This window comes from Gavia stellata, chromosome 18 (genome assembly GCF_030936135.1).
Source record: "Gavia stellata isolate bGavSte3 chromosome 18, bGavSte3.hap2, whole genome shotgun sequence".
Classification (NCBI taxonomy): Eukaryota; Metazoa; Chordata; class Aves; order Gaviiformes; family Gaviidae; genus Gavia; species Gavia stellata.
In genome coordinates, this window is record NC_082611.1 from 12026930 (window position 1) to 12047039 (window position 20110).

The following is a 20110-nucleotide window of genomic DNA, read 5'->3' on the forward strand; positions in this document are numbered from 1 at the left end:
TGTGACAATGCGAAACAAAGAACTGAAAGTATTTATTTAAATGTATTAGACAGTTGACTCAATGCCCTGATAATTCCATTTTACCAAAAGACGATATGGGGGGAGACAACGGGAATTAATACCCAGTGTAAATAAAAGAGATTTGGAACATCTTCAACGCATTCACATTATGGAAGAAGCTAGCTGTACGCTGTCCCTCTGCCCAATCACCCTGCAAAAAAAGCTGTCAGACTTCCCTCTGCCTTTCTCAGAGGGTGATTTTGACCCAGGTGAAGTGGCATCCCTCTGCCCTACAGCAGGCCCAGAAAAATTGCTTATTTGAAGAGGGACTGGAGACAAGTTCACCTGCCCTTCACCACGCTGAATTGTAGGGTAACTCTGAGGAGTGTCCTTCATTTTCAGCCGCTTCTGAAAGCAGGTCTGAGGAGTCGCTTACCCCTGTGGGAACAAACAGCCTTTTCTGCACCGACTGAGGTAGGGACACTAAAAAATGAGGTACCAGGAAAATACCGAGGTACTGATGCCTTGTGTGAGGAATGCAGGCTGAAGTTCAGTCAAGTTTGGTTTTGTTGCTTTAGAAATACAAGTAATTAGTAAAAAACAGCAAATAATTTATAATAAAAAAGGAAAAGACCCCCTATCTCATATTTACACTCAGCACACACCCACACCGACACACACACACACGAGGAGGAGAGGGGGCTTCAGCTCGCCTCAATACAAGCACCTCTGGGGAGCTTACAGGGCAAATAAATCCCTTCCCCACCTCATTTTTCACGCCGGTGGTTCTCGGGATCCTCTTCTCCCGCCGCCGCCCTCCGAAGCTTCGCCTGAGGTACCTCGCGCTCGGGGCGGGAAAACTCGCCGCGGTCGACGCTGGAGGACCGCATCGCCTGAGTCCGGCAGGGGGCGTCGCCTCGGCGACGCCCACAGCGGCAGAGGGAAGGCGCGGCGGCTGGCGCGCATGCGCCACTCTACCGGCGGCGGCGGCGGCCGGCAGCTATGGCGGTGCTGCTGGAGCACGAGAGCCAGATCTTCCTGGACCTCTTCCATCAGGACGGGCTGGTGATCTGCGCCCGCGGGCTCGGCATCGACCGCTTGCTGCTGCGCTTCCTCCGCCTCTACTGCGAGCCTGCCAGCCTGGTGCTGGTCCTGAACACCAGCCCCGCCGAGGAGGTGAGGGGAGCCCCTGCCAGCGGCGTCGCGCCTGCCCCGCCCCTTCCCCCTCACCGGCGTCGCCGCTCAGTTTCGGCGGGCGCATCCCGGCGGCCGCGTCAGGGTCTGGGCCTGGGGGAGGAGGTTGCTGCCCGCTCCCTCCGGGCGGAGGGGCTCTTCAGGCCGGGGTGCGGGCCGGCGGCGGTGGAGGCAGCGTGGGGTGCGTGCCGGGCGCTGTGCCCGGGCCTTTGCGCTCTCTGGGGAGAAGGCGTCAGGCCAGACGCGGTCAGGATCAAATCAAGGTCCGACTTCCTACTCATGCAGCACAATGAAGTCCTAATAATAATAATGAGCTAAAATAAGCTTATATGCGTAACTTGTAAATAGCAGAAATCTGTAAGTAGCTAGTGAGCAGAAGGGGGTGAAACTTGTTGACAGATTTGGCCCTGCTTGTACAAAAAATGCTGCTCTGTTTTCCCTGGAACCAGGGAGATTTCCCACTATCAGGGAGGTGATGTTCTGGGGTTTTTTTTGTAGTGACCATAGGTGACAAAATATTACAGCTGTAGTTTATAAGATTAAGCTTGATGTATATGACGTACCTGCTGTAGTTCTTTGGTAGCAGGTGAGTGGACTAAAAGACAATCTGTTCCCAAGTCAGTATTAAAATTGCCTATTCTCTGAAAAGGAGCTATTAAAATGTAAGAAAATGTAAGCTCCTTTGAGTGTCAGTTGCTCATATTTGCTTAAGCATTGTCTAGCTACTACTGAAAATACATAGATTCTTAAATCACCTGGATGAGTTTGAAACTGAACAAAGTATACCTAAGAAGAAAAAAAATCATGATAATTCTGACTTCCTTAAATCGTATGTTGTACTATCATGCTTTTAATTTGTTTTGGATAGCTCCTCAAAATTAACAGAGTATGTGTAATTAAGGTTTTTTTGCATCCATTTCATCAGTTACCACAAGGATGTCTTGTGTTTTTATTGTATTTGGTTTAGGAGTATTTTATTGATCAGCTGAGGTCAGATGGAGTTGTTCATCTTCCTCGGCGTGTTACCAATGAAATTACAAATAATACTCGGTATGAATTTTACACACAAGGAGGAGTCATCTTTGCAACAAGTCGAATCCTTGTGGTAGATTTCCTTACTGACAGAATTCCTGCAAACCTCATTACTGGTAAGAGTTAGTGAAATAAAGGTAAGATTGTTCCGTTTATAAAGCTTAATTCTATATGAAGAGTTCTACTGACTGGTATTGAGGTTGAAGAATTATTCCTTTTTTTCCACAAAGTCTGAGGTAAAAAGATTAAATATGTAGTTCTTTCAATTTTTTTAATGGTTTTCTTTGCTCCAACCTTGTTTGCCTTGTTTAATCATACAATTTGAAACCATCTACGTTATTTTTAGATACCGGATTGTGCGTTTGTATGGCTTTCTGATACCAATAAGTGGCTGGAAAACAGATCAGCACTTAAACTATGCCATTGACATAAGAAACATAAAATTCAGACTGGCTTTCAAAGAAGAATAATTGATTGCACTTGGTGAAATAGTGTCCTGTGGTCTATAGGACACTGGCCTATGATTAAACTGATTTTAGATGTCATGTTTTATCAACGATGAACACTACCTACTTTTTGCATTAACAAATTACTCCTGATGACTTTTCCTGTCAAAAAAATAGCAATACCTTACTCATCTTTGTCTTGACACACCTTGGACACTATCTAAATAGCAGTATTACGATATAATGCTGTTATTGTCATTGTAAAGATTTTTGGGAATAGCTTGTGACCTTTTTTGTTGTTATATAGAAGTTATATATGATGGATGTTAGAGTAATCTTTTTACTCTCATGTTCTGTTCCCCTTCTCCCCCAAACACCATTGGTTTTATGTTCTTGTCTAAGCTGCCACCCCTTTTACAGCCTGGAGAGCTAGTAAAATTGATAGCTTAGAGCCAGGAATATAAGAATATTTTACTGTTATCTAAATGTTAACATCTTAATGGCTAAACATAACTGAATATTATGCCTTATGAATGCTTAGAAGAATGTAAGTTTCTGCTTCAGAAGCTGCATCCCCTTCCTTTTAGTCAATGTATGATAAGCTCTAATCTGTAAAACATTTTGAATAGTCTTATGCTGGAGCCCAAGGATGCCAGATCGGTCAAAAGTGAACACGTTTTCTGGGCAACCTACTTTAATTTCTCTTCTTCCCCTTGACTCCTTCCTCTCTACCTTTCTGCCCTACCAAAGACGAAGAAAGAAAAAAAAAAAAAAAGAAAGAAAGAAAACACACCTTTGGACTTTGTCAGTAGGAAAAGAAGAAATACACTAAAGGTTTAAAAAATAGTCCTGTCCTATGGCACAAGAGTTGTTAGTTTTTGCATTGCCAGTAGAGGTCAGTGTGACAGCAGCTTTGATAGACCTGCCGCTTCATTTAAAACTTGGGTAACACGTGGTTCTGTTAGAAATGTATATTATCTGTGTGTGAAATTGTACGACAAAAACTCGTAATAGTCTTTCTTGATGAGTTAAAGTGGCAAAAAAGAAAAAGTAAAGTGTTTCTAGGTGTTATAAATGTTTATAAAATCAATGTAGAATCACATGTGAATTAACATCTGATGAACTCTTACATTCAGCTAAATGACAATAACAAATTACCGCTGCAGTAAAGAATTATTCCTGGTGGTTTTGGCCAAATAGAAATGAGGTACTTAATAGCATAGTAAAACTGATGCAAGCTGGTGTAGTAAACAGTGGCAAGACGTTTCTACCAAGGCTTAGACAGCAGTATAAACTCACTTCATAAGCAGAGAAATATTGACTAAAAGTAGGAAGGTATTATGATAAGCACATAGTCTTACTGGCCTGTTACAAATTCTGTGTCTCCTGTAATGTCCTTTCAGAGTCGCATCTTGACAAACTGGAAGATGTTCAGAAATGAGTATGATCATTATTATGTCCTGAAAAATTTGCTTCATAGGGGAGATGTAAGAATAACTAGATAGAAAAATACCTTTTAGTGGATTATTCCATGACTTGATCATGAATGGCTAGCACTTATATGGAAGTCTTTTTCTTATAGATGCTTTTTCATTTACAAAGCAAAGGCATATTAAAATCAATGGCCGGGTGCTGAGTTGAAGAAACTTGTTACAGAAATTAAATGCACTGTAAGTTTGTTGGCTTATGTAGGTACAAGGTAAAACCTGTGATGTTTGATGTCCTTTGCTTCCATTTTAGAAAGGCATTTGTTACTGCACTCCCGGCAGTATTCACCTCAAATGCTTAATGTAGTTAAGCTATTGTTTCACTTCTCTGTACTAAAATGTGCACAATAACTATTTTTTTCCTAATACACCCTTAGCCATGAAGAAAATCAGTGATGTACTCATACAGCTGATGGTACTTTCTGTCCTCAAGTGTGAATATGAGTATCAGAAGCAGGGGGGGAAGCAAAATAAATGTTTTCAAGTCTTTACATAATCAAAGACATTCTGAACTGCTACCAAGGGGAAGATATTTGACAAGTCTGTAATTCCAGAACTTCTCTAACAAAATAATTCAAATATTACAATCCTGAACATACCAAATTTCCTTTGTTGAATAGCGTGTTATGTCTTGCATTCACTTTTACTCCTTTTAAAAGGCTCAAGTTCAAGTTTTGCCTTAGGAGTAAAGAATTTTTTAAGCTAATAACTCCTGCCACTAAAGCACAAGCTTTTTTTTTTTTCTGCTAAAGATGCATCATTAACCCAGTTCTGTTATTTGGGGATTCCATGGTACTGAAACTGAGGAATTGCTTGGTTTGAACGCCAGAAAGTTTGTTCAATCATCACTTTAGAAGATTTAAATTCCTATTGTACTTTATTCAAGAAAAAAACGTTAATAAGACAGTTTTGAGGAAAAATCTACACAGACTTGGACCTTTCTTTACTTTTTTGTAACTTGAAAACCTTTTATTTTGCCAGGCATTTTGGTATACAAAGCACACAGAATCATTGAGTCCTGTCAGGAAGCATTTATCTTGCGACTTTATCGCCAGAAGAACAAGCAGGGCTTCATTAAAGCTTTTACAGATAATGCGGTTGCATTTAACACTGGCTTTTGCCACGTGGAAAGAGTGATGAGAAATCTTTTTGTCAGGAAACTTTATCTGTGGCCAAGGTAAGGCATCTCTTTAGTTCACTGGAGAGTTAAACTTTAAAAAAAAAGATGAAGTATGTTACAATGGGTTCCTAAGAAAATGAGGTGTATGGAGTCACACTGCTAACCTGTCTTCCTTCTTGTATTCCAAAACAAATTTCATTCAATTTTTGATAGAAGGAGTGGTCTTAAAGATGCTAGATTTCTCTAAGTATTTTTGAAAGTAGACCCAAGTTAAGTCTACAAGGGGCTGAACCTTATGGTATAGTCGTTTTAGCCGATAGAAATTACAGCAGAAAGTTACATTCTTAATAGCATAAGAAAAACTTCACTTATTAAAGAGATTATTTAAGCCATAAAGTAACAGGATTACAGTCTCTCAGTTCTGCCATTCATGGAGGTATTTGTTTCCAGCTGTGAAGAAACTCCATGGATCTCTTTCTACACGTCAGATTTTTTTAATCTTCTTTTACATGTATGTTGTGTATGAAGAGTATTTCTTGGTGACTGATAGAAACCAAATTGCCAAATTTGTGACATGCATTAAGTCTTTCAGGAGCAGAGCCACAAATGGAACTGGTGCTTCAGCTGATAACCCGTTCAGGGATCTAGCCTTGGGCAGGAGCTCTGCCCATTTGTTCTTTTAGTCCAGTCTAGAATGTGTTTCATTCCATCTTAATGTACTGTTACTCTGCATTGTAAACTCCTTAACAGTCTTTCTTTCAGTATCATGAAGTAGAAATGGACATAACTAAGATAGGAATATTTGTTATGTGTAATAACGATGTAGAATCTAGTGCAGAAATTTTCCGTGGATCATTCACCAGCACTATAGGCTTGCGTGACTAGAATTGAGTACAGTCATGATTGTGGAATAGATGGTTTTCTGAGGCTGTTCATAAGATTGCAGTCTTCACATCTGTAGAAACTGATTTTTTGCAATTAACTTACTTGTTTACGTTTAAAAGAATTGTAATTGTAGTTTATACAAACTTTTGAGTAATTGTAGGTCAAGCAAACCATCCATCCAAGTCTTAATAAGTTGTTTTCCTCTTAGATTTCATATAGCAGTGAACTCATTTTTAGAGAAGCATAAACCTGAAGTGGTGGAAATACATGTGTCAATGACCCCTGCTATGCTTGCTATCCAGACTTCAATCCTGGACATCTTGAATGCCTGTCTGAGAGAACTCAAACGTTACAATCCAGCTCTGGAAGTAGAAGATCTATCTTTAGAAAATGCTATTGGTAAACCTTTTGACAAGGTAACCATTTTAATTGTTTTCCTGTGTCTAACTAAAGGGATGTAGATCTTCAAACTGTCTGCCATGCAAACAAAAATATTATTTGTAAAATAAATAACCAGCAGCAACTGAGTATTCTCCCATGACTTGTTTATTACTGGTACAAGGAGAGAAACTGTTAATCTGTAATGGTGATGTTATAGTTACCAGTAGGGTTTTTGGTGTATTGGTATTATTGTTCTTCCTTCATTTCCAAAGTCCCTACAGTAAGAACATCCTGATTCATGGTTGGTTGGTTGGTTATTATTATTCTTTATTATATAGATGGCTGCGATTTCAGCTCAAAATACTTTAAAGATAAATATGCAGTTATTTCCCCACCCCCTTTTTTCCTCTTGAATTTCCTCTTGTATTTTTTATTTTCTCTGTTAGGAGAAGCACTGTATATCATACGTAACATGCACATGCATGCATCTGTTGTATCTTTTAATCATTATATTTGTCATTAATTGTGTGTGCATCGTTATTTTTGGCAGATCTGCAATGTTTGGCATACATATGCTTTCCGTAATGTAAAGTCATGAACTTCAACCATCATAGTGAAATACAGTTATTTGTTACCTGTGATTTAATCTTGATGTGAGGCCTTCTGTACTTCAACTATTTGGAGGGTTTTTTTCTTATACTCTGTAGGTTGCATATCTCTGTTGTACGTATCTTATTTTGAAAATTAAATGACATTATAATGTTGTTTACTTTAGTATCTAGTATCCTTTACTTAGGTAAAGGCACAGGCCAGTACCAGTAAAATAAGAGTGTTTATTTTATCTGTTAATTGCTCAAATGTTTTACATAAAGGCATCTTAACATGTTAACTGTGCAAAAACTGATTACTTATCAAAACAAAGATCTCACCATCACATCTTCAACTGGATATGTTTAATAACTTTGGGAAATTAGTGACATCCCCTGTAAAGGGAAAAAAAAGTGCATTCTTATCTTGATTAGTATACTATATAAATCCTGAACTTTCCAATTTGTATTTCTAGACAATACGTCACTATTTAGATCCTCTCTGGCATCAGCTTGGAGCTAAGACAAAATCTTTGGTCCAGGATTTGAAGATACTACGTACTTTGCTATTGTATCTAACTCAGTATGATTGTGTCACTTTCCTTAATCTTCTGGAGTCACTGAAAGCAAGTGAAAAAGCTTTTGGTGAGAATTCAGGTAAACACTGGATAACCATACAAGTTAATGCATGAAAGAGTGAAATGTTGATATTTTTAATTAACATTCCCAAACATATGAAAGTATCTAATTAGGTTTTATATAACCAGCCATACGGACGTAGGTTTTTATTGACAGATAATGCTTTCATCTTCCCACTTAACTGCTGTTACTTAACAGTGTGAGATTTGCATCACATTTCTGTCTTTTTTATTCAGCTAGTAATTACACAGCAAGCAGATAGCACAGGTATTCCAGATGAGAAATTTGGGGCTTTTACTGGAAAGGGTTGAAACACATACACATTGCAAATGTCAATCTACTATTGCTTTCTTTTCCTCTTTAGGTTGGCTGTTTCTTGACTCCAGTACTTCAATGTTTGTGAATGCTCGAGCTAGAGTTTATCGCATTGCAGATGAGAAACTGAATCAGAAAGGCAAAGTCTCTGAAAAAAGTGATGTAAAGAAGGAAAATGGTACTGATCATTCTGAATTTTAAGTTTGAGAGTGTCACACGATTTAAAACGCTCTGCATATTATTACTTGTGCTGTGGTTCCCTAAGTGATCTTAACAGCTCAAGATCTCAATCTGTTAGCTGGGATAAATTGAGACATAATCTTAGTTCAAAAAGCATATAATAAACAACATAAAACAGAATCATGAAGAAGTAAGGGGGTCTTCCAAGCTTGCTCAGCTGATCATTGGGAGAGCTTTTATGGAATTGTTCTTGAATTACATTGGTGTTTAGCATGATCATTTTTAATTTATGTGAAGGGGTGGGAGGCTGCTGTTGCTTTTAGTAAAAAAATACATCAGCAATTTTAGAATTGAAGAGTGAGTGAATATTTTAACTTTTTGCTTCACTAAGGCACTTATCCCCATTTTTAAATGTTTCTGTAAGAGTGCTCTCCAACCCATCAGCATAACAAGTTGCATATGTAGGCTGTTGAATATCGTATCTGCCAACAACCATCACGCTATTGACCTCTAACCACTAATTTAAAGCTCTGAAGGATATTTTGGCTGTAAGAGCTGCTGTGTTCTATCTTATTTTGTTTCAGAATTGAAAAGGGAATTAGTTCTAGAAAGTAACCCAAAATGGGAAGCTTTGAGAGAAGTACTGAAAGAGATTGAAAATGAGAATAAGAACAGTGAAGACCTTGGTGGTCCAGGTGAGAGAATACTAAATGATGTAAGTTTTCACAGTACAGCTAGTTTTTACTTCTACTTGACTTTTGAGAGAAAGAGCCTAACTCTTTACTGTAGTTTTATTAAAGAGATAGTTTTATTAAAGAGATAGTTTTATTAAAGAGATAGTTTTATTAAAGAGATAGTTTTATTAAAGAGATAGTTTTATTAAAGAGATAGTTTTATTAAAGAGATAGTTTTATTAAAGAGATAGTTTTATTAAAGAGATAGTTTTATTAAAGAGATAGTTTTATTAAAGAGATAGTTTTATTAAAGAGATAGTTTTATTAAAGAGATAGTTTTATTAAAGAGATAGTTTTATTAAAGAGATAGTTTTATTAAAGAGATAGTTTTATTAAAGAGATAGTTTTATTAAAGAGATAGTTTTATTAAAGAGATAGTTTTATTAAAGAGATAGTTTTATTAAAGAGATAGTTTTATTAAAGAGATAGTTTTAAATTTAGTAACTTGAGGACTTAAGGAGTTTATGTACATAAACTATGTAAAACTAAATAGTTTTACGTAAACTCTTACTTAGTTCTTGCTCTAAAAGAGAAATGCTGTTGGTTACTATGCAATACTGTTTAGGAAAGAACCTGTATTATTACCAAAAAAAATTTTTAACTTCCATTTCAATATTGTACTGATACCATAGTCTCAAAACCAATAAAACTAATAACGTGGAAATTTGTAATAATCAAGGTACCATTCACTCATTTCTCAAGCTCAGGTTCAAAAAAAAATACGGGTTCTGTCTTATGCCCTTTCCATCTTGCACATTCTTCTCATGCACCTGAAAACTTGCTTCTCCAGGAGATGCACCTAAATGGGGTAGAGAGCAGAAGGCAAGTGTGTTTCTGACTGCTTTGCTGTCTTTCCTATTTTAGGACTTTTTATCCCCTTAAATTTCACCAAGTTTTATTTTAGGAAATAGTAAGGGTAAAAAAGTGCTTTTTTCTTCCACCCACAGTGTTCTGACTCTGGATAAGAACTCGCTCTCTCATCTACTGTTGTAGGAGTTTATCTGAGTCAGCTTGTGGAGAATTGTTATTCAAGACCCACAAATGTCAATAATACTGTGTGTGTTTTTTAGGCTCTTTAACACAGCTGACAAAGGCTGGAAATTAGAATGGTCTAAATTAAGTTCTCTCTTATTTCACATTTTAAAAAAAAAAATTAGTTGTCCGAGTATGTTTCAATACATGCTATATCTGCCTCGTTTCAGATAGTCAAAAGGAAAACGTCGCTAATTTAGATGGTGTAAGAATAAGGAATGCTGAACTTTCATTAACCTTCTCTGATCTTGTTTGGTACAAAACATCATCCAATTTAGACTCCCTGAAAGTCCAGAGCAACTGTGACAACCAAATGTAAAGGCAGGAATGCTTCTAGGATAATTTAAAAACAATTTGCTCAAGAGATGTCTTGTAGCCGGATTAAGAAGTACAGCATAACAGATTATAAACATGATATTGTTTCTTGACTGCAGGGCAAGTGCTTATTTGTGCCAGTGATGACCGAGCTTGTGCACAGCTCAGGGAGTATATTATTGCTGGAGCGGAAGCTTTTTTAACAAGACTGTATAACAAAAGCTTTGGAAAGGATGAGAAAGCTGGAGAAGTGTGGATTACGGACAGAAGAGCCGTCAAGTCCAAAGGAAATGCCAGACCAGATACAGGGCCTCAAGCCAAAAAAGCCAAACTCACAGCTTCTTCAAAACAAAATAAACACAAGAAGCAGCAAGACCGGACTATAATCCAAATGATGGGGAAAACTGAAGAGGAAAAGAGAGAGGAGTTAGAGGTGGAAGATAACAAAGAATTAAGCAGTAGCCAAGAAAGCAGTATTGAAGAGACCGTTCCTGAAGATTTCCATATGAACTTACCCTCAGATTGTTACTACGGTATTTTCAAGAACCCGCTCACAATTATTCATCCATTGCAGGGTTGCAGTGATCCCTATGCACTCACTCGGGTACTGCATGAAATAGAACCAAGATATGTTGTATTGTATGACGCAGAACTAACTTTTGTTCGGCAGCTGGAAATCTACAAGGCAAGCAGGCCTGGGAAGCCTTTGAGGCAAGTTGACTTGGTCAGTCTAATTTTAGTCTTAAAAGAAAAAATAAAGGTGCGCTTTCAGCAGTCAAGGCAGAATGTACATCTAGTGATTTTCTTTAGCTACCTTTTAATTCCTGTTTAGCCCTCTTCTTAATTTTAAACAAAAGCATAATGTCCGATTTAAACAAAAGCTAAATTTACTTCCCAGCAGGTATTTAGTCCCCTAACAGAAACATACCTGGAAAAAAAAAAAAATCATTGCATCTTCTACAAGACCTCTGCTTAGATGATCTTACTGGCAATGATCCATTTTGAGGTGCTGTAGTCTCATTTTAAACTGTCTCTATAGGTATGATTTTTGCACAATAAGCTTCATTTTGGATTTAATTAATTGTCACATTTCCTGATGTCTGGGCATGCTGAAGACATGTAATTCAGAAACTGTAACAGAAAAAGCAAGTAAAGGAAAACGCAATAAAGAAAATGAGCAGTATTTGCAGTTATACTTGGTTCTGGTGTTAGCTGACAGAAAGATTTCCACATTGTGTATATATATTTGATATGCTTGTAAATTGCGAATCTCACTTTTATGAATAGATGTTACAGACTAATTAAAAATACAGAAAACCTGAAAATTTAATATACTCTTGAGTTTTTGCATTATCTTTCATTTATATGGCTGCCTGATACATGATTTCTTGAATACAGTAAACCGTAGTTATACCTCTACCTCTCTGAAAATAACTTATGGCAGTTTCTTAAGTCTTAGAATAAACATACTTCACTTACTGCAGTTGAAACACAACTTATTGGCATATGAAATTATTACCTTTTGAATTATAATGCTTTATACTTTAGTCACCTCATGAAAATTATTTGCATAAATTTAACAGAGCAGTTGTAATTTTCCGGTCAAAAATTTATATATATGCAACGTAACTGAAAATGGCAATCAGTTTGGCAGTATTTAGTGTGTCTGTGCGTGATACTCAGGTAAGGACTCTCTAGTGCAGATATAAAATGACAGAACTCACAAAGTATGTTACATGAGGATAATTACTGGGTTATTTGTACAATCTATTTTTAATTGCCTAATCAGCATGTGTTGTATCTACCTCCAGCATCACATTCCCACACTTCAGAGCAGGAAAATCAGATGCAGTCATGCAAGTAGGGGTTAGGAGATGTACTGCATGAAAAAAGTAATAGGAATAAAATCCTATCAGTCTGTCAAAATGTACCTCAATTAAAATGTACTGGAAAAAAATGACTGTGCTGAAAATCTGTAGGCAATTAATTCCTTAAGGTAATTCTTAATTCTTACATGTTCCATATAAATACCTATTTGCGGAATAAAACTTCATTTGTTGTTGCGTTCGCCTCTGAGATAAATGAGAGCTTGTTCTTTGTAGAACCTATGATTTCCTTGTACAAACATATCATTTTAAAATCTTAGATGGTGTTTTTTCCCAACCCAGGATGATTGCAGATTTTTTAGTTTGTTATGTATGTTCTACTGGGAAGATTTTAAAAAGAGTAAGAAACTAATTTCTCCGTTATACTCGCTTTGTGTCTTTACTGAATGGCTGACTGAAATCTTACTCCACTCTGGTTGAATCCCAGAATTCCAGTAAGTGTATCTGCCACTGTGAAAAGAGGGAATGCTGGATATAAGAATTTTTGTTGCCGATTTTGGAATGTCTTTCCAGAAGATAAAGATAGTTTTTTCATTTGCCTTGTCAGGCACTTACTGCTACTAATCTTAAATACTGGTGTTAGGTGGTTTTAACTTAAAATATTAAGTTTTGTGAGTTGTTTTGGTTTTTTTCTCCTCCTCCAAACCTACAGGGTTTATTTCCTCATATATGGGGGCTCAACAGAAGAACAGCGCTATCTCACAGCTCTGAGAAAAGAGAAGGAGGCCTTTGAAAAACTAATTAGGTAACAAAATTAGTTTACTACCTTTATTATTAATGTTTCATGTAATTCCCTTATATGCTCACATTTTAAATAGAGTGAACTTCTTAACTATGTGAAGGCTTTAAATAAACTTCTAATTCAATTGCTTTTCAGATATTAAGAGAACTTTCCCATTAAGCATCCACAAAAAGCCAAAACATTCCTTTTCAAAGCACCTATATTTTATTTATTAAATTTAGGGGGGTTTAATATTAAATTCCAAAGGCTAAACAGCACCACTTGTATTTTTCCCTAATTGTCTATGAATTTCATTTCTGTAAATGTGGGTTTTGTCTGCAGGTAACATTTCTTCTAAGATATTTCTAAGGCGTTTATGACTTAAGTCGTTTTGGTGAACAAAATTATTTTCTTGGACTCTATAAGACAGTATTTTTACTGACAGTGTCTTTTCACCAGGTTATACTATTACTAGTCATTAGTTCCTTTGTTTCATATGCCCTGAGAAGTTCTAAAAATAAAAAAATCGGATGCTAAGAAGTGCTAACAACTGAAAATAAAAATATAGCATCTAGCCCAACAGTCTGGAAAACCTAGTGAATTGTATTTCTGATCAGGTTTGCAATTAGTATTAAACTATATGTAAGTTTATGTCTGGCTGAAGGGTATTAAAGTATTTTGATCTGTTTTTCTAATATAGTTGCAGTTTTTAGTGTTTCTTTGTGCTTCCTTAGAGAGAAGGCCGGCATGGTTATTCCTGAAGAAAGAGAAGGAAGAGATGAAACAAACTTAGACCTAGTAAGAGATGCTAAACCTGCCTCTGTTTCTACTGACACACGCAAAGCAGGTGAGCAGTTCCTGAAGTTGGGTTTGCAGCTCTAAACTTTGAAAAAGACCTGTAACTATTGCGTTTAAATCCTGTCCAAAGTGTCTGAGTCATAGACACATTGCACACTGATGCTGCAATCTTGATGGTAAAGAAATGTTATCTCCCTTACTCCATCTACCTCTGTCTGTACAATGACAATGAATTATGTTTTTCTTTGAAAAGAAAATATGGATTAATGAAGTATTTTACCATTAAGACAGATACCATTTGGATTGTTTCTAGACAGCTTGTTGCTTATGAGACCGTCTGGTATTGCTTGTAGGGAGGTGGAGAGAAATTAAAACATTAAAACAGAAGTTTTCGGGGCATGGTCTAGTGGGCACGGTGGTGTTGGGTTAATGGTTGGACTTGATGATATTACAGGTCTTTTCCAACCTTAATGATTCTGTGATTTTGTGAAGTCTGCAGATAGTCAAAGGCAATGTTGTCCTTGAGCTAGTAAATGTTGGGGACTTCTTTTGATCTTGGCAAAACAGATTGCTTGGGTAAAGAACTGCAGATTGTGGGGTTTTGTCTACTTTCTTTGCAATAAAGCATCTTTTTCCTGTTTCAATTCTAACCACATTTTTGTTCCCTTCCTCTGACATGTATACTCTGTCTTCATCTTTACAGCTCTGCCCCTGTTTTTCTTTGCTGTCATTTTTGTAATTCTGCTCTCCTTTACCATATGTTCTCTAATCTTTGCTATTACGTCTTTTGTGGCCTTGATGCCGCAGTCTCTTCATGTGTCCTTCTACAGATCTATAGAGGCTAAAGTATAACTCCTACAATAAAATGCTATATTTCTGTGGGAAACAGCTGGAAATAAAAAGGATCAGCTTTGTTATCTTGCTTTGCAGGCAACTTTTTAAAGATTTTCCTGATGCATTTAAGCAATTTTCATCTACAGTTTAACATATTTCATTGTCACATATACAAGGCTTATAGCAGGTAGCATGATGGTTCTATTAAACTGCAGAGAATACTCCATAAACTACAATATATAATCTGGCAACTGATTTTTCTCTGTAACAGTGAAAAATAAAATAAAGTCTGGATTTATTATACTGCTGAATTTGAGGTTTAATTTGAGATGTGAAGTCCATCCATTACAGAAGCATTGGCAGCACACAGGAAAACTATACAACTAGAGTCAGAGGTCCTAAGTATTTGGTTAACTGTATTTATTTTGCTCTTTAGGTGGACAGGAACAGAAGAGTGTTCAGCAAACTGTAATAGTGGATATGCGGGAATTTCGTAGTGAGCTTCCGTCACTGATTCATCGACGTGGCATTGACATTGAGCCTGTTACTTTGGAAGTTGGAGATTATATTTTGACTCCTGATATCTGTGTAGAGCGGAAAAGTATCAGTGATCTGATTGGTTCCTTAAATAATGGAAGACTGTATACACAATGCATTTCTATGTCCCGTTACTATAAGCGACCAATTCTCTTGATTGAATTTGATCCTAACAAATCTTTCTCCTTGATTCCACGAGGCTCTCTACATCAGGAAATTTCCAGTAATGATGTTACTTCTAAACTAACCCTTCTTACACTCCATTTCCCAAAGTTACGTATCCTGTGGTGTCCCTCTCCCCATGCTACTGCTGAACTGTTTGAAGAGTTAAAACAAAACCATCCCCAACCTGATGCAGAAACAGCAATGGCTGTCACAGCAGATTCTGAAATTCTTCCTGAGTCAGACAAATACAACCCTGGTCCTCAAGACTTTCTATTAAAAATGCCAGGTATTAATGCAAAAAACTGCCGTGCCTTAATGAACCACGTTAGAAGCATTGCAGAGCTAGTGACACTGTCAAAGGACGAACTCTCCAAAATTTTGGGTAATGCTGCCAGTGCCACACAACTCTTCGACTTTATTCATCTGACCTACGGAGAGGCAATATCTAAAGGGAAAAGCAAAAGATGACTCATGAGATTGTTCAACACAGGGCATAGATAAGCTGTTCTTGCACAGTACTTTGGCAAAGTACATGAAATATTTTAATAAATGCCCTCTAAGATAACCAGCTGTTTCTTGCTAATGCTGTTCCATCTGTTTTAACATTTGAGTTAATTATTACTGAAGGCAAGTTTCAGGAGGAATAAAAAATGTTTTTAATAGAGAAATGCAAATTATTCTTTCTACAGCACTTTAACCAATTCTATAATATCACTGAATGAACTAAATTAAGTTCTTCAACAAATCCGTAAGAATTAAGTGCTAGGACTAATTGATAAAGGTGTTTCTTCTGAAAGTTACGTTGTCTTGTTAAAAATGTACTGTGTTTTGATTAGTATGTGTGACCTGCTGCATGCTATATCACTTTGCTTTTGCCATTTTTATGAATGTCTTACTCTCTGGAAACTGCTAATTTTCGATTGACAGTGATGGAGCTATTTGAAACACATTGTGGTCTTTTTGTCAGGAGTTTGTTTAGGAGAACGTACTGGACCTCAATAGTGAATTTTAGAATATCACTATAAGCCTTTGTCCCAGTAAACTACAATTGTGTGGTATGTTCTACATTATATTTGCTTACTTTACTAGAGGTTATGCTTTCTTTTTTGACATTACAAAGTCAGTACAGCTCTGTCTTGCTATATTTTGCAAAGTGCATTCCTTTGGGCTAGACTGGATAGAGATTCTGTGGTGGCACAATACAACTTAATTTTCAACGTGCCTTACTTGTACATTTAAGATGCTTTATTTTCTTAGTCAGTTTTGATAACTCTTTCACCTCATTCACTTGAAAGTGAAAAATCTAGGTATACCATTGGGACTATTCCTTTATACCAAAGCTTATTTCCTCTCATAAAATCCAATAGTTTTCCAAGTAAGGTTTTCCAAAAGTGTTGACAGTTCTTCCAACATTGTCTTCCTTCTGTGTCCTATTGCACTTGCATTTTAATGTCTTAAATAGACCATCTGTCAATAAATTCAGTAAAGCTATTGTCACCTGGAAGATAAAATTTTTAGCATTCTGTGTAGCATAAACCAGGGAAAAGTTACTCTTCTTTTGATGGTTTGTGAATATGTACACTGTTAAAAACATATATTCTGCACTGAACTTTGATATGACAACTATGTAACAAACTGCCGTTGCCAAAAGGTTTGGTCCTGTGTCATTACATGCTAATGTATTTACATTAGCTATTTACAAAATCTTTATCTATAATGACTTGCACACATGTATTTATATGATTCTAATGCTAACAACAGATCAATATAATCTCCATCATTAAAGGAGAAAGTAACTGATTTTCTGTATTCAAGTTCAGTAAAAACTGTACTGTGCACTTTCAGGTTTAATGTTTACTGTGCATTTTAAGTGTGAATTATGAATTTGTTAACTTACAGTCTAGGACTGAGCTGTGACAGATTTCCAAAGTGAACATCTTTCTGCAGGTGCAGATTTCAGTATTAGATACTGATTAGTGTGTGGTTTACAGTCCTGATCTTAGGGTTTCTATTCTATTGCCATATATTCTAATTTATTTCATTTAATATAAAAAGTCTTTCCATGAGACTTTTGCTTATTCAAAGTAATAAGGTCAGAAATGTTCAGGGTTGAGAATGCCTGTGAAGTGGTGCTAAGAGAACAGAAAATCGGAGGAAGAACTATCACTGTCCTGAATGCATGGCCTATAGAGCCTGATTCAGAAAAGGAGAGCAGAACCACCTTTGAAAACGTGTCTTGTTCGTGCATTTGCATCATTAAGATGTTACATGAACTGTGAGTTTGGCGTTTTTTTCAGATGTACTGCATCTCGGCTTTGTCAGTATTTTGTGGGGTTTTTTGCTTAGATTCGTATAAGGTGAAAATGAAGAGGTTATAATGTTGTAGCTTTGTATTGTACGCTAGATCAAAGTTACATAATGCAATTAAATATTTGTTAAATATTTAGATCAAATTGCTTTTTGTTTATGTATGTGGAATTTTTCTAAGGTTTTTTTTGGTTGCTTTTTTTTTCTTCAATGCAGGATTTGGCTTTTTCTTTAAAACAACCACAAGTAACGTTGTATGCTACTATTGCTTATTTGTGATTTGGCATTTTACTGTATTAGGTTAGGTTGCAAGTTAGTGGTGTGTCCTTCTGGGGCAGTAGGTACAAATTGTGAACAAAGGTGGAAGAGATCTTGTCTCCTGAAACCACTTAACCCTCAAATAACCAGGCCAAAGAGTCTACCTGTATGCAGATGCAACAAAATGGGTGAATGATGAAAATCCTTAGGATGCATTCCCTGTCCTTATGGTGTTCTTTAGCTTGCTTTCATCAACAGTAATGAAATTTTGTGCATCTTCTTGTCATTGCTTGAAGTTTTATGTTTGTGCTTTTTTTTATTAAAAACAAAAAGCTGCCTTCAGTTTGGGAGTGTCTCAGATTCTTTCTTACACCCAAACCAAGGCTACACGTTTCAAAGTCACTGAATACACGAAACCAGCAAGGTTTATACGCTGTTGGGAACTTAGCAAGTTGTTTGTTTCTGCAGTTTGTCCTAGGCTTTGATTGCACAAGGTTTCTTCTAGAATAACAATAAACCCAAAATCTCTTAGGAACAAATGCAGCTTATATTAGCAAATATATTTTGCATAGGATAGATTATGTTGTAGTTCGTGTGTTTAAGCTGTCTGGATACTGTTCCAGCTAGCGGTGACATTTGCAGTTTCTAGCTACAATTGCAAAGGAGTCATTTTGCTTGCCATGTTGTCTATGTGCAGTTCCTAACCAAAACAAACTTTACCTTCATAATTACATTTACCTACATAATTACATTACATAATTACATTTGACCATGTATAGTAGGGCTTTTCTAGTACCAGCTGTATTGATCACTTTCAAATTTATGCTTGCAAAACTTAAATGTAAACCAGTTGACCAGAAATCCACACTGCTTGTAAAACACACAGCTATACTGTAAAAAAACAGTGACTCTTTTAAAAAGTACAAAAGTTTAAATGTGAGGATTTTTGTGATTGTGAGGCTTTCTCATTTGCAGAGTGCCAGTAAAACCACAAATAACATAATTTTTAAAAATAAAAACATTTGTCTCTAAAGCTTTCCTTAGTCATCCAGAATTCCAATTCTATGACTGTAGAACAGAATCCAAAAGCAAGTATCTGCCAAAAAGTAGTTACTAAATGAATACATTATTTATATGCCAAACAGCATAAAGAAACGTAACCGAGGGTTGTTAAAGAGACTTGTCACGTGTGGGCTTACCAATTGACAATTTTTATTTCAGGCTCCATAAGCTCCATAAGCTCCATAAGCTAGTAAGGTTTACAATCCTTTCCTAAGGACTATTTTAGGATAAAGTTCTCCTTAACTCTTACTCAAAGATAGCCTAAATTAAATTAATACTCAGTTGATCTGCTTTCTACAATATGTGATTTTAAGAAATGCAAGTAGGGTCATAAACGAAAAAGTTCAGAAACTATTGCTCCAGGATTTTGTAATACTTTGTCATTATAACTTATTTCACGTGTTCACTCTTTCTTGCTGTTATGTCAAGAACTTCGGATATTTGCAGAATCAACTCAAACTAAGCATAAACCCTTTTATGTTTTTTTTATATGAAGTCCTTAATATCTACTTAACTGTGAGCTACCTTCTTGCATTGAAAGTACACTCACTGGCAATAATATGCACTAATTTTTCTTAATTTGCAATTGCATATACTTCTTTTTTTCCCAAAGTTTTCCACTTTTTTCCTATAGTCATCCTTTCCAAAAATTCCCCTCTCAGATAATATTCCTCATATCCTGTTCCACAGTTCATTAGCAACCTAGTCAAGAATAAGGCATAACTGATACATATTTTTGTCAGTAATATTTCTCGCTTCTATTCTTTATTTCCAGTTTGTTCTAAGTTCAGCTTCAAACCATGAGAAATAATATCCCCCATCTACAAGATGAGGCGGAAGAGTTCACCACCAAGAATCTTTCTTGATGTTTATCAGTTAAAAATGACTTAATTGTAGTAACAGCAAGTTTAGTGAGGCTAGTAATGTGTAATTGTTGGGTATGTCTCTTGTAATCTGGAGTTGCTTTTGCCTGTTTATTTTTAAATCAAGATTCAAGTTCTAACATGCATGAATTTGAAAGGCTGCATGACTTATGTGGTACAGAATGACGACAAAGTATTTGGTAATAGAGTACCTTTAAACCTTCCCACCCTCCAGACAGCCACTAAAAATGGGATCAGACAGAGTGACTGTGAAATCTGACCCAGAATGTAGTTGAGAGGTAATTGAGAGCTGCTGTCCTCCCTTTGACTTC

General features: G+C 36.5%; 1 protein-coding gene across 1 annotated transcript; it reads left to right on the plus strand.

Moving 5' to 3' along the window:
- Positions 1–1002: 1002 nt before the first annotated feature.
- ERCC4 (ERCC excision repair 4, endonuclease catalytic subunit) lies at positions 1003–15959 on the plus strand. Its single transcript, XM_059826264.1, has 11 exons — positions 1003–1176; positions 2162–2342; positions 5141–5336; positions 6373–6580; positions 7609–7789; positions 8136–8264; positions 8851–8961; positions 10467–11058; positions 12886–12978; positions 13689–13801; positions 15023–15959. The coding sequence occupies exons 1-11, from the start codon at positions 1003–1005 to the stop codon at positions 15754–15756; spliced, it is 2712 nt and encodes a 903-aa protein (XP_059682247.1). The 3' UTR covers positions 15757–15959.
- Positions 15960–20110: the final 4151 nt, after the last annotated feature.